This window comes from Diabrotica virgifera, chromosome 8, assembly GCF_917563875.1.
Source record: "Diabrotica virgifera virgifera chromosome 8, PGI_DIABVI_V3a".
Classification (NCBI taxonomy): Eukaryota; Metazoa; Arthropoda; class Insecta; order Coleoptera; family Chrysomelidae; genus Diabrotica; species Diabrotica virgifera.
In genome coordinates, this window is record NC_065450.1 from 123,946,720 (window position 1) to 123,962,514 (window position 15,795).

At 36.0% G+C, this 15,795-nt stretch overlaps 1 protein-coding gene across 3 annotated transcripts in view; it reads right to left on the bottom strand.

Moving 5' to 3' along the window:
- Positions 1–15,795, bottom strand: part of LOC126889827 (uncharacterized) — a 787,508-nt gene that overhangs the window by 104,871 nt on the left and 666,842 nt on the right. For all 3 annotated transcript variants that reach the window (XM_050658511.1, XM_050658513.1, XM_050658512.1), the window contains one exon: positions 8,843–8,974. In XM_050658511.1, the coding sequence (XP_050514468.1) occupies positions 8,843–8,974 (132 nt within the window). The remainder of the gene's footprint in view (positions 1–8,842; positions 8,975–15,795) is intronic.

A 15,795-nucleotide genomic window follows, 5' to 3' on the forward strand; every position in this document is an offset into this window, starting at 1 on the left:
TAATTCCTCGGGAACTTCAGCACATACTGTTGTAATTGGTGTCAGGTGTTAGTTAATCTTCTTCCAACCCCACTCGAGCGGATCCTTCTTCTCAATCAGCCACTGCTGTACATGGTGGTAAGTTCAGAACGAATGCTGGCTGGACTCTCCTGAAGTGGTCGTAGTGCAGCTAACTTGAGCAAAGAATGTGTAGGCTGCTTTGCAATAGCATTCAAGTAAGACTGGTAGCGAAAACAATCTAGATTTTCCATGTTCCTGGCATCAAACATAGCAAGAAAGAAATACTTTCCGGCGTCAGCTACTGCACTGGGTCAGCTTTGGGGTCGTTGAAGACTAGAAGTTTTCTACGAAGAGCGTCGTTGGCTTACACTTTCCTATACCGTGTAATTTTCTTCTTCTTCCTCAAAATGGTGTAACTTTTGACTGAACAATATATGAAACATGAAGAACAATTTGGTGTTGGGAAAAAACTTTTACTTTATGTCTGGGTTAGGTCTTTTTTTGGACCAATTGTATCATACTATTAATGTTGTTAATAAATATGCCGTTTAATGTAATACCACCGTTTTAAGACATACTGCTACTGTCTGGTTCCAATACAGATTAGCGATAACTCTTATGTCCTTGGCATCCAATCCTAACTCTTGTAGATATTGTAACATTAGTTCTTGTCTTACGTTGTCGAATGCTTTCTCATAATTGATGAAAAGAGGAAAACTTCTTTGACCTAAACAATTCTGTATTAAAAATGAATAACCATTTTCAATTTCGTTGCAAAACGAAAATACAGCCGACCATATTCCAGTCCAATCAGAGAGTGCATCAAGCACCTCTACCGGTTTCGAAACTTATTAGTCTCTCATCAGGAGGCACATATGTTGCTCTCCCTGATCCAACCAAAACAAAACCCCAGCGTGCAGTCCCGGATTGCAACGAACGAAATGGCATAGATGCCCTAACGGCAACTGCTACAACAAGACTAAGTTTTCACTCTAATGGCATATCTTCTTCTTTAAGTACCGTGCCCAAATTTTTAGGCGTGGGTAGCTTCCATAACAATTTGCCGATATCGTTCTCGATCTTGTGCGGCATGTAACAATTGATCTGCTGATAAGCCAGTCCATTGACGAAGGTTTCGGAGCCATGAATATTTCTTTCGACCAATTCCCCTTTTTCCGTCGATCTTTCCATTGAGTATTAACTGCAGCATCCTGTATCTGCTACCTCTCATTATATGCCCCAGATATTCAAGTTTTCTCTTTTTTATCATCTTCATTAAGTCACCTTCGCCTTGACCTACTCTGTTTAAGACTTCTCTGTTTGAAATGCGTTGAACCCAAGATATTCTGAGCATTCTACGATACGACCACATCTCAAAGGCTTCTAATTTGTTCATCATGTTAACCTTCATGATCCAGGTTTCACATCCATATAGTAATAGAGGATACACATAACATTTTAGGAACTTGATTCTTAGTTGTAAATTCAGCTGAGAGTTGCTCACAATAGATCTAAGTTTCATAAATGCTCCTCTTGCAATTTCTATACGAGTTTTAATTTCTTCATCCGGATTTAGTGTCTCGTTTATCCAACATCCTAGGTATTTAAAATGGTTAACTTTTGTTATTGATTCATCACTGACAATTAGTTGCATAGGGCCGACGTCTTGTTTACTAACCACAAGTAACTTTGTCTTTGTTGCATTTATGTTAAGTCCGTTATTGGAGCATTCTCTAGACACTCTAATGGCATATAAAACAACATAATGCTATTCTACACCCCACCAGAATGAAAACAATGGGAACCTTCTCTGGTTACACCTCCGAGGCTTCTACAATATGCAAGCCATACGGATGCTGAGACTAAGGAAGATGAGGAATTCTACAATTTACAATTCACGTCCCATCTGCTCAGCGCGGTAAAGTTCCAACGAGAATGGTTCCCTTCGTACTCCAATCAGAGTAAATTGAAAATGGTTATTCTGTTTTGATTTACATTTACTCTGATTGGAGTACGAAGGGAACCATTCTCGTTAAAACTTTACCGCGCTGAGCAGATGGGACGTGAATTGTAAATTGTAGAATTCCCTCATCTTCCTTAGTCTCAGTATCCGTATGGCTTGCATATTGTAGAAGCCTCGGAGGTGTAACTAGAGAAGGTTCCCATTGTTTTCATTCTGGTGGTGTGTAGAATAGCATTATGTTGTTTTATATGCCATTAGAGTGAAAACTTAGTCTTGTTGTAGCAGTTGCCGCTAGGGCATCTATGCCATTTCGTTCGTTGCAATCCGGGACTGCACGCTGGGGTTTTGTTTTGGTTGGATCAGGGAGAGCAACATATGTGCCTCCTGATGAGAGACTAATAAGTTTCGAAACCGGTAGAGGTGCTTGATGCACTCTCTGATTGGACTGGAATATGGTTCGGCTGTATTTTCGTTTTGCAACGAAATTGAAAATGGTTATTCATTTTTGATTTACATTTACTCTGATTGGAGTACGAAGAGAACCATTCTCGTTGGAACTTTACCGCGCTGAGCAGATGGGACGTGAATTGTAAATTGTAGAATTCCCTCATCTTCCTTAATCTCAGCATCGGTATGACTTGCATATTGTAGAAGCCTCGGAGGTGTAACCAGAGAAGGTTCCCATTGTTTTAATTCTGGTGGGGTGTAGAATAGCATTATGTTGTTTTATATGCCATTAGAGTGAAAACTTAGTCTTCTTCTAATTCTGTATTAATGTTTGCATACTAAAGATCGTATCTCTCGTGCTAAGTCGATTTTTGAATTTAAACTGACTCCGGTCACTAAACTCTTCACATTTTTTAAACAATCTTGTGGGTAGTATTCTCAAGAAATGTTTTAAAAACTGACTCATTAGGCTTATTAGCTGTGGTATTTCTTTTGAAATCTGGTCCGTATGGTAGACATCGTAAAAACAGGCTTCACATTCTTTTTTGGTGACATATTTTAATGTAAAACAGGTAGCATTATGTATTAAACAAGTATTAAGTCAATAATTTAATGCATTCCTGTTGGTAAATCAAGAAATCATTCCGGAAACTAAGAGTCGGCCATTGTTATGTCACGTTAGCGGCTACTTCTTATCAGCTACTTTGGACGGAAGAATTTTGTTCATAGGTTCTATCCTGGGTATTTTTACATCAATGGTTATATGCTTCTGTTTATACTTTATTTTATCTCTAGATTTATTCGCTGCAGTGCATAGCAGTGTTTATTTTTTCCAAGTTGTTTTCTCTTTACGTAACATTTTTTGTTATCGTTTCCGTCAGCAACATATTTTCCTCTTGTTTCCCTTATTGACTTCAACAAAATTCGTTTGCTTTTGTATACTCAATTTTTTTTAAATAATATCTTCCATTGCGCTCCTACTATTTTCTATTCATTTTAACATGCTAATAAAACAGAGAAATTAAAAACAGAACTTTTACGTATAGTAGTAACATTGAATCACAGTTTTTGCTCCAACTTTTAAAGAAGCGCTTGGATTAAAATGAACTTTTCCATACACATAGGTAACATGTTAAAGAAAAAAAGTCATATTGTAACGATGTGTGCTTTTCCTCTGGGGGTGAGTTTTACCTCTTCTCGGGGGTGAAAAAATATACGTTCAAAATAGAGTTTTTTCACTAAGTTAATACTTTTCGAGTTATTTGCGAATAAATATGTTTATTTTTCGACAAAAAAACACATTTTTGGTCGGATTTTTGCAATTAACTCAAAAAGTTAGTATTTTATCGAAAAAAATATTCTTAGCAAAATATGGCTTCTAAAACCGTGAAAATGGAAGATTGTATTAACTCCCTAGACCCAGTAGAAGCAAAGTTATAGCTAATGAAAAATAGGTTAATATCTGTCAAATTTCAAAGCAAATATTTCAACGTGAAATAACCAAAACATTATGCACGTTTTGGGGAAAATTCATTACAACTTTTTTAAAGTGTTTAAAAAAATATTCCTTTTTGTTTTTTAAAAAAGTTTCTAGCATCAAAAGTAAAGAAGTCACGTTCAAAATAAAGTTGGTCCCTTTTTTTTTGGTCAAAAAAACTCGGGAACATCACCCCCTAGTTAGCATCTTAAATCAAATGAATCGTTACCGCTTCACAAGTTACTTTATTTGTGTATTATTTATACGATGTGTAAGTTTCATCGCCTCAAAGGGCTTTTTTAAAAAAATTGTTTTAAAGTAAATTTTTTAATTCTTAAATAAATTTTTTCAATTTTGATTTTCTGAATATTTTGATTTTTTTTTTGTTTTTCTGTAAGACAAAAATTGGTTAAGATATGGCTGATCAAAATTTGCATACACTCGTGATTATTGACTAGTTCAAGCCCTTTCAACTACAGCCGCTTCAATAATAAGCATTTTGAACCGATGAAACTTACAGATCATATACACGAGTAAAGCAACTTGTGAAGTGATGCTAGTTAGGGGATTTCCACGATTTTTTTACCAAAAAAAAGGTAATAACTTTATTTTGAGCGTAACTTCCTTTTAATGCTAGAGTCTGTTATGAAAAACAAAAGTAAAGCTTTTTTAAACACGTTAAAAAAGTTGTAATTAGTGTTTCCCAAAAAGTTTTTTTTTTTAATTGTTTTAAAGTAAATTTTCAGTCTCGATCCAACCTTTGCTAGAGACGGTCGCATAAATTTATTTTTAGTACAAAAATATCTAGTAACCAGTTTTTGTTCCAAACTTTATCGTTAATTAGTAATATTAATTACCAGTGTTTTAAAAACGCAAATAAAATAAAACTATTTCTATTTTCTATACGCAAAAATACCGGCAAATAAAGTCATAGGCGTCCCATAAAATAATTGTTCGTGATGTATAAAACATTTAATTGTGATACAGGATGAGCGAAAATGTAGAAATCATAGACAAAGACAATCCGTTTCTAAATTCAAATAAAGTGAGCGGATCTCCGACGAGAAGATCAACTTCAGAAGAATACACCGCTAACTTGCAAACAAATACCATGGAACAACCATCGAGAGATTCAACCACAGCCTCGTCTAGTGAGCAACAAAGCAATGAAAATTACTCAAGCATTATAGTGCACCAAGAGACTGATTCTACTAACAATCAACAAGAACAACCAGGTAACTCTTTTCTTTCTAATCATGCTTCTTCTTCTTCTTATTCTTATCAACCGTCACCAATACACATCAGTAATCTACACGATAGCCAAGAAAATCAGGACCAAGGATGGGACACTGTTCAAGCGCGCAAAAGAGCAAGAAAGGACAGCCCTGAAGCTGATAAACAACTAAGACAAACAATAATGAGCGATTACTGGCTCAAAGCACCCACACCAACGTCTAATAGATTTGCTAGCTTAGATGAAATACCTGATGAGACCAACCTAACCGAAACTGATGAAGTTAAAAATAGTATTCAGCCCCCACCCATATTTGTTTCAGATGTAGGTGATATAAAACCTCTTAGAGAATTGTTAGAAACAATATCCCCACTGGGATACACCATCAAATGCCTTTATAACAACCAAGTAAAGATCCAGCCCACAACCTCTGAACATTACCGAAACATAGCCAAAGCACTAAATGAGAAAAAAACCCACTATTACACCTACCAAACAAAGGAAGAAAGAACATTCCGAGTTGTACTTCGTAATATGCATCAAACAGCAGATAAAGATGCTTTAAAAGATGAGTTAGCACAAATGGGACACGAAGTTACCAACATAGCTAATATATATAAGAATGGATTCAAAACGGCGCTTCCGCTTTTTTATATAGAACTAAAAGCTAAGCCAAATAATAAAGACATTTATGAAGTGAGAGCACTTCAGAATATGATTGTGTCCTTCGAACCACCACATCCCAAGCGTCAGGTTCCCCAATGTACCAAATGTCAACGTTATGGACACACACAAAAATTCTGTTATATGCCTCCAAGATGCGTAAAGTGTGCAAGTAATCATCATACTCTAGACTGCCCACGCAAGGAACGCAGCAATAACGTACAATGTGTACTCTGTATGGGAAACCATCCGGCCAACTATAAGGGCTGCAGCGTATACAAACAAATACAAAAAGAAAAGTTCCCCCAACTCAGACAGAAACAAGAGACCCATAGAACAGACATCAATACAATTAACAGCCAAACAGTAATCCCTAGTGTTTCTTACGCTCAAAAAACGTCAGGAAATAGTCAAACAGCTGAAATCACAAACCAACAAAGTAATGTTGGCTCAAACCATTTAACGACAATTGCCAACCTAGAAAACATGATGGCAAAATTAATGGAGAGAATGGATACTATGCTTAATCTCCTTACCACTATGATCTCCAAAATGCACTAATGCAAAACGCACTTAAAATAGCCGTCTGGAACTCAAATGGGCTAACGAATCATATCCAAGAAATAAAAATTTTTCTCGACGAGAAGAAAATTGATGTTATGCTCATATCAGAAGCCCATCTAACAGACAAAAATTATATAAAAATTCCAAAATACACTGTTCACTACACAAAACATCTAAATGACAAAGCACACGGTGGCACAGCTATCATTATCAAATCTAATATAAAACACCATTGTATTAAATAGTGTGATGTTATGCCTTCTGGTCCCAATTAATTAAAACCCAGGTTTTCCGATAACATTATATTTAATTCGAAGCCGATGATTCACTACATAAGTTGTTTACAATATTAACTTGACCTATCCTATACGTGAATACCTTCCAACTACATCGATAATCATAATAATCTTTCTGCTTCAATCATACCTTACAGAAAGGAGATATCTGGTAAAATATAGTGAAGCATATACAAAACTCTACCCCATCCTATCTGGTGTACCTCAGGGTAGTGTGCTCGGACCGATCCTATACCTAATATATACGGCTGACTTTCCAACAAGCAACGACCTAACACTTGCAACATTCGCAGATGATACTGCTTTCCTGGCCTCTCATGGTAATCCAATAATAGCATCAGAGAGACTGCAACTACATCTGAACAAAACAAATGAATGGCTTAAACTCTGGAGAATTAGAGTAAACCCCTCAAAATCCACACACATTACATTCACTCTAAGAAGAGGTACATGTCCAGAACTTAATCTCGATGGACATCCTTTACCTCAAAAGGATGACGTAAAATATCTAGGTATTCACCTTGACAAACGACTAACTTGGACCAAACATATATGGACGAAAAGACTTCAACTGGGAATTGTATACAGAAAACTTTACTGGATGTTGGGAAAAAACTCTCACCTATCGATCGATAACAAGCTGCTTATATACAAAACAATAATAAAACCCATTTGGACATATGGTTCGCAGCTCTGGGGATCAGCTAGTAAATCTAATATTATGAAAATACAAAGATTTCAATCCAAAACTCTAAGAACAATCGCTAATGCCCCTTGGTACATCCATAATGACGCAATACATAGAGATCTTCAGGTACTATCAGTCTCCGAAGAGTGCAAAAAATCTTCTGAACAATATCAAAATAGGTTGCGGGTACATCCAAACACCCTGGCACACAATCTTCTCAACAAGCAACAAGCGAAGAGATTGAAGCGATATGATCCCTTGGACCTACCTAACCGATCCTGACAGAGCCTACAGCAGAGGAAGCTACGCCTTCAACAGCGTCCAGCCATTGTGTTCTGTGCTAGTTTTAGTTTTAGTTTTCGTGCTCGCGTATCAGTGTATGTGCGCATCTCACCGGTAAACAAGGTAATGTGTGTGTGTCGTGATGCTTTGGTCACTGGACCTTACATCTCTCTGCCATTGTAAAGACAAACAATTTTACTTATTGTTTTCATTGTAAAACAGATTGTAAAAAACTTGGATGTTAATAAAAAAAAAAAGAAGAAATTTTTTAATTCTTAAATAAATTTTTTCAATTTTGATTTTCTGAATATTTTGATTTTTTTTTGTTTTTCTGTAAGACAAAAATTGGTTAAGATATGGCTGATCAAAATTTGCATACACTCGTGATTATTGACTAGTTCAAGCCCGTTCAACTACAGCCGCTTCAATAATAAGCATTTTGAACCGATGAAACTTACAGATCATATACACGAGTAAAGTAACTTGTGAAGTGATGCTAGTTAGGGGATTTCCACGATTTTTTTACCAAAAAAAAAAGGTAATAACTTTATTTTGAGCGTAACTTCCTTACTTTTAATGCTAGAATCTGTTATGAAAAACAAAAGTAAAGCTTTTTTAAACACGTTAAAAATTGTAATTAGTGTTTCCCAAAAAGTGCCTTATTTTTTGGTTATTTCACGTTGAAATATCCGATTTGGAATTTGGCGAGTATAAACCACTTTTCATTAGTTACATCTCTTCTTTTACTGGGCCTTGGGATCTCATACATACAACTTTTTTCACATTTTTATGGACCATATTTTTGCTAAGAAGGTTTTTTTCGGTAAAATACTTAATTTTTGAGTTATTTGCAAAAAAACGTCTAAAACGTGTTTTTGTTGTTGTTGAAAAATGAACATATTTACTCGCAAAAGAACATATTTACTGTAAAAGCGTTCACTTAGTGACTAAATGCTATAGAACAAAAGTTGCTTAGAATTAGTCAGTTTATATATTTCCGGACTTATTTTGAACGTATATTTTTTCACCCCCGAGAAGGAGTGAAACTCACCATCATGGCAAAAGTACACATCGGCACAATATCACTTTTCTTCTTTGACATGTTTGCTAGGTGTATGCCAAATTTCATGTCAATCTAAGCGGTTCTTTAAAATTTATTATAAGTTTTTGCAATATTTTACCGTCAGTGAACGGACTAGTAGTATTATAAAAATTGTGAATTACTTACTTGATACAATATCGCTAGGTGATTCGAAGTGGAAATTAAGAAATGTTGGTTGACTCCTGGATGGTCTAAATCATGAGCAACAGCACCTATTAATGATGCCATAATTTCTAAAGGTGTTATATGTCGCCTTATCTAAAATAAAAGAAAATGGGTTAGACGTATACGAAAAATTTGCAAAATTTAATAGTACAAATTTTTTTTTTTTTTGTAAGCATTTATTAACAATCAGAATTACATATTCTATGAGTTAATTTGATAACAAGTACAATAACTTATAGTCTAAGAGCTGGGAGCGGACTTTCACCAACGGCCGGAAACCAGAGTTGGGGCTGAGGGTAGTTATAAGGGGTCAAAGTCGCGGATTTTATTATTTTTTTTATGACGCTCATGATCGAGATAGTGCACCAAAATTTGGGAATAAGTAGGTCATGACGTACCTAAGTAAAATCTCTAGGGGCTCAACGCTGCGGGGCCGACAAAGGGGTGGGGGTAGGGGTGAATATAAAAAATATAACGGGTTTTTTGCGACATTCGTGATTGATATAGTGCCCCAAAATTTGAGTATAAGTAGACCATGACATATATAATTAAAATCCCCAGAGCCGGAAACCAGAGTGGGGAAGGAAGGTAGTTATAAGGGGTCAAAATTCCGTTTTTTTATTATTTTTTTTGTGACGCTCATGGTCGAGATAGCGCGCCAAAATTTGGGAATAAGTAGGTCATGACGTAACTAAGTAAAATCTCCAGGAGTGGAACGCTGCATGGTCGACAAAGGGGTGGGGCAGGGGTGAATTTAAAAAAATGTAAGGGGTTTTTTGCGACGTTCGTGATTGAGATAGTGCACCAAAATTTGGGAATAAGTAGGCCATGACATAACTAAGTAATATCCCCAGAGGCGGAATCCAGAGTGGCGGACGAGGGTAGTTATAAGGGGTAAAATTCGCGGTTTTTATTATTTTTTTTGTGGCGCTCATGATGGAGATAGTGCACCAAAATATGGGAGTAAGTAGGTTATGACGTAACTAAGTAAAATCTTCAGGAGCGAAACGCTGCTTGGGGTACAAAGGGGTGGTAGGCAGGGGTGAGTATAAAAATATATGGGGTTTTTTTGCCGTTCGTGATCGAGATAGTGCACCAAAATTTGGGAATAAGTAGATCATGACATTACTAAGTAAAATCTCCAGGGGCAGAACGCTGCGTGGGGGACAAATGTTGTGCCGGGTCGCAAAAAAGAATAATACACACTGCGACTTTGACCCCTTAAAACTACCCTCATCCCCAACTCTGGTTTCCTGCTCTGGGGATTTTACTTAGCTAAGTCATGGTCTACTTATTCCCAAATTTTGGTGCACTATCTCAATCTATCACGTCGCAAAAACCCCTTATATTTTTTATATTCACATCTACCCCCACCCCTTTATCGGCCACGCAGCGTTCCACCCCTGGAGATTGTACTTAGTTACCTCATGACCTACTTATTCCCAAATTTTGGTGCACAATCTCGATCATGAGCGTCACAAAAAAAATAATAAAAACGGCGATTTTGACCTCTTATAACTACCCTGATGCCCAACTCTGGTTTCCGGCTCTGAGGATTTTACTTAGTTATGTCATGGTCTACTTATTCCCAAATTTTGGTGCACTCTGTCAATCACGAACGTCGCAAAAAAACCCCTTATATTTTTTGTATTCACCCCTGCCCCACTCCTTTGTCGGCCACGCAGAGTGCCACCCCTGGAGATTTTACTTAGTTACGTCATGACCTACTTATTCCCAAATTTTGGTGCACTCTCTCGATCATGAGCGTCACAAAAAAAAATAATAAAAACGGCGACTTTGACCCCTTATAACTACCCTCATCCCCAACTCTGGTTTCCGGCTCTGGGGATTTTACTTAGTAATGTCATGATCTATTTATTCTCAAATTTTCGTCCACTATCTCAATCACTAACGTCGGAAAAAACCCTTTATATTTTTTATATTCACCCCTACCCCCACCCCTTTGTCGGCCACGCAGCGTTCCGCCCCTAGAGATTTTACTTAGTTACGTCATGACCTACTTATTCCCAAATTTTGGTGCACTATCTCGATCATGAGCGTCATAAAAAAAATAATAAAATCCGCGACTTTGACCCATTATAACTACCCTCGGCCCCAACTCTGGTTTCCGGCCGTTGTTGAAAGTCATGTACACAACTAATTCAACATATCCCCGTATAGTTTTTCCATATTACTTATCACGCACAAAATCCGCTTCTATCTCTCCGACTATTATATCAATGTAGTATTGTAAACTAAAATAGTACAAAATGAAATTATAAATACCAAAAGTATCGATTGAATTAAGAGTTGTGTACTATATTCCTAAGCTTTGGTTACAATCCGGACAGAGCAAGTAATACCTATTAGGACTAAAGGACATTTAGCAACGTCTGCACTACGACCTATCGAGATCTTTAATGCGGAAGTCTTTTGTGTTTTATATAAAGTGTGTTGAGTAAACGTCGTCTTACTATGTAAAGCTAACTCCAAGTGTCGCTTATTGTATCCTGACGACTGCGAAGTCTCGGACTAAGTCCGATACCAGAATGACTCTATGAAGAAAAATTCCCGTGGCCACCAAAATTTGAATCAATAAACGAGAGGACTGGGCTCTGTCCACTGCGACGAGTGGAGAGAACGTGAAGTTTAATGAGTTAGGAATGACTAGAATTCACAGGGTTACCAGTGGCAATCAAAATTGGAAATTAAAGCATCTGGAAAATCTAGTGAAAAGTACGGCAATTATATGTATAACACGACTACAATCATTGAGCATTCCGCTCAGCAGCAAGCAAAGTAAAGATATCCATGATTATCTGCAACATCTGGTATGGATAAGCATTTTAAGAATAAGAGAGAAAATATCAGAAAATATAGTTCAACGTTGAAAGAACGAAGCACAGAGTGGTATTTCACATAAAAAGCTGGCCAACATGAAAATTTGAAAAACTAGCACTTCGGGCCAGTTCTTGTCCCTAAAACAGGTAGTTACCTATAATGTCAAGCCACCTGGCACTATAGACTCCCCAATAACCCAACCAAAAACATTTGACAGTTGTCACTTCGTAACACGTTTTGGCTGTGCTTGTTTGTAACGATTGGCCTCTCTAGCTACGAATTTCAGCTCGCCGGCAGGGTACCGAACGCTCATCGAAATCCACGCAGTCCCACTAGATTCCACCACTACCGATGGACGAAAAATAATTGACCGCCTAAAAAGTGCGTTCGCGGGTGCCTGTCGACGACAAATTAGCAGCAAATCGCATGCGCACTTTAAAATAATATAACTAATATCGTTAATAGATAAATATACAAGGTAGATAGATAGATAGATTTATTTAACTACTTTACAAAAAAAAATTGTTTGTAGCAAGTCAAAATTACAAAGTCAAAATAAGGAATATAAAAATTACAAGGTATATAAAATCACAAGGTATATAAAACAGAAATATAAAACACAACTTATAAATATGTATCACAAACAAGAATATAGATTAACAAAAAATATTTTGTGTCACGGTAAGCATTTCAGTAGATGTTCTGCAATGAGTCATATATTCTTCCGAGCAATAAAAGCAATGTTTCAACAGATACCTTTTTATTACTTTTTTGAAACTGTTACAGCTTAGCTGTTTAATATCTTTTGGTAAAATATTGTAGTAGTTATAATTAAGACAATTTTTATCTGAAAGACGCAATCTAGAGCGATTTGTTCGTAAATAGTGAGAGTATCGCGTATTGTGAACGTGAACATCAGACTGCTTTGTTAAATGGGACCTTTTTCTGTGAATTTCAGTCAGAACTTGATATATCAACAGAGTAGGTAGCGGCATAATTTTTAATTTGATGAAGAGAGGTCGGCAATGTTCCAGATAACTAACCCCTGCTAAAATCCGGATAGCTTTCTTTTGCATCCTGAAAATTTGAAGAGCATTTGTTGAATTGCCCCATAAGATTAATCCATAGCTTAGGTGTGAGTGAAATAAAGAAAAATATGTCACCTTCAATGTCTCAAAGTTGACAACCCTTGCTAGTTGACGAATAAGAAACAATGAACTAGACAGCTTCGCCTTTACTTGTGAAATATGAGCCGACCAGTTCAATCGATTGTCTATGGTTATTCCTAATAGTTTAGCAGTGTCTTTGTCATCTGGATCGCCATGTAAACCACTTGCAGATATAATCAAGTCCTGCGTTTTTTCAGTATTGAGTTTTAGTTTGTTCGCAGCAAACCATGTGCTAGATTTATCAGAGACTTCCTCGTAAGCCATTTTTAAATCCTCATTTTTATTACCTGATATTATGTATGTCGTATCATCCGCAAATTGTACTGATTTGTACGGAGATATGAAATGAGGCAAATCGTTGACATATATAATGAATAAAAGAGGTCCCAAGACCGAACCTTGTGGGACTCCATGTTTTACGGGTCGAAAATCGGAGAGATAACCTTTAGACACTACAGCCTGGTGTCTACCACATAGGTACGAAGAGATAAGCTTAAGAGGGATACCTCTGATTCCATAATAGTTTAATTTGTGGAGCAAAATGTCATGTGAAACGCAGTCAAAAGCCTTCGACAAATCGCAGAGAGAAATTGCTATGCGATTGCCACGTTCAAGCCCCTCAATCACCTCGCTCACAATATTATATACCGCGTTTGTAGTAGAACGAGCACTTCTGAATCCATATTGCGAGTTGCTAAAATAACTTTTAGACTCAAAATAAGAATATAATTGTTGTTTGATCACCTTTTCAATCACTTTCCCGAATGTAGAAACAATGCTTATGGGTCTGTAATTGTCAGCTTTCGAGGAATCACCTTTTTTATAGATAGGTAGTACCTTTGAGTACTTTAGTGCTTCTGGAAATACTCCAGTTGATAAAATTAAGTTAATAAGATGAGTGAAAGGTGTTAAAACTATTTGGTAAGTTTCTTTTAAAATTTTGCTATTAATTTCGTGAACGTCCTTACAATTGGAATTATTAAGAGATTTAATTATTTGAGAGATCTCATCTTCCACAACGGGTCGGAAACAAAAGGACTTACTCGGGGAAGGATAGTTTCTGTAACTGAAGAGGATATCGTTATTAATAGTGGGAAGGGATGTAATTATATTCTCTGCGATTGTAATAAAAAATTGATTTATTTCGTCTGGAGATAGATCTGGTTGTACCGAACTGGATCTTGTATTGCCTCTTTCGAAGTTTAATATTTTCCAGCAGTCTCTAGGTTTATTATTGGAGTTAGTAATAAAACCAGAGTAAGCCGACTTTTTAGTATTTTGTAACTGCCGATTATATTCATATTTTTGTTGTTTATATAGTTTGAAAATATCGGGATCCTTAGTGACATCTGCAATGTGTTTAATGAGAGAAAGATTAGATCTGTAAGACCTTAATTCGTCATTAAACCATTGCACGGGTGTTATTTTAGCAGTTTGTCGTACTTTTTTTAATGGAAAAAACTTTAATATTAAGTTGTTATAAGTTTCAGTTAAAAAGAACATCAAGACATCGGGATCGTTATTGGTGTCATAGAAAAAGTCCATCTTTGTACTAGCTAGTGCATATTTAAGCTTCTGCAAACCAGAAGAAGTAATAGACCGTTGAAGTGATTGATTAGTGTCAACAACTTTAAGATCAGAATCAATAGATATAAATTGTGCTCGATGGTCAGAGAAACAAGGTTCAAATACGCCCACCCTGTAGATATTTTCAGAAAAGTTAGTCATAATGTTATCGATGCAACTACTGGATTGAGATGTGATTCTAGTATAATCGTTTATCGTTATTTCTAGACCAAAAGACATTAACAGATTTTGAATATCATAAGAAGAGTCAGATTTAATTTTAAAATTTATATTAAAATCCCCAAGTATAATCAGTTTGTCTATTTTTTATAAGTATAATCAGTTAATCTATTTGTTAGTATAATTTAATAATTAGTTATTAATATTAATTAAAAGTAAATATACCTTGTATATTTATCTATTAACGGTATTATTTATATTAAGTGAGGTTAGAAATTGTCGGCGACAATTTGTCCACGGTACCCGCGAACGCAACTAGAACGGAGGTGTCCGCACCGCGCCAAGGATTATAACCGAATAGACTACAACCACAAGCTGATTGTAGATCGGCAAATACATCAAAATTTTAATAATTTTATATAATATAGGTAGGTACATTAACTCCTTCAGTCATAATCATCGCAGATCTTTTGGACCAGTAAATGTCCATTTTGGAGTGTAGGTAATTTTCAGGGTCAACTCCTAATTCACGGTGTTCAAGAGAAAATCTAAATAAAAGTTGATCGAACACCCTATTTTTTTGCTTTTATGCTTGCAGTATCCCTTGTAGATCAAAAATACGTTAAAATTAAAATCGGCTACGGGGCACTTTTTTGCGCATGCGTTAAAGAAGATTTTTTCTAATTATTATTTTGTTTTTTTATTTTTCTTTATCTGTATAATTGGATTTTCATATATTTTAATATGTTATGTATACGATATGTATACACACTCACATATACACACAGACATACACATACACACACAAATATACCGGATGTTGAATAGTCAAACGGGCCATAAGAAACAATGGGAAATTATAAACTGTTGAATTCCTGCTTCCCTAATTATTTTAAATCAAAAGTCATGAGAAACTTACGTTTCGTAAAAACGTAAAGGACTGAAATCTGTATAAAAAACAAATGTTAAAATTGTTCTACGAATTACACGCATTCCAGAATTTTGCAAAAATGTAAAACAATTGCCAAAGTATCTTATCCCATCGACCACTAACTCAGATTTTATATCTAAAAATCATACGAACTAGCTAAATTTTGCTAAGAATATCAATTTTGGGACCCTAAAAAAGATGAAAAAAATATTGCCACTCCTACCCTC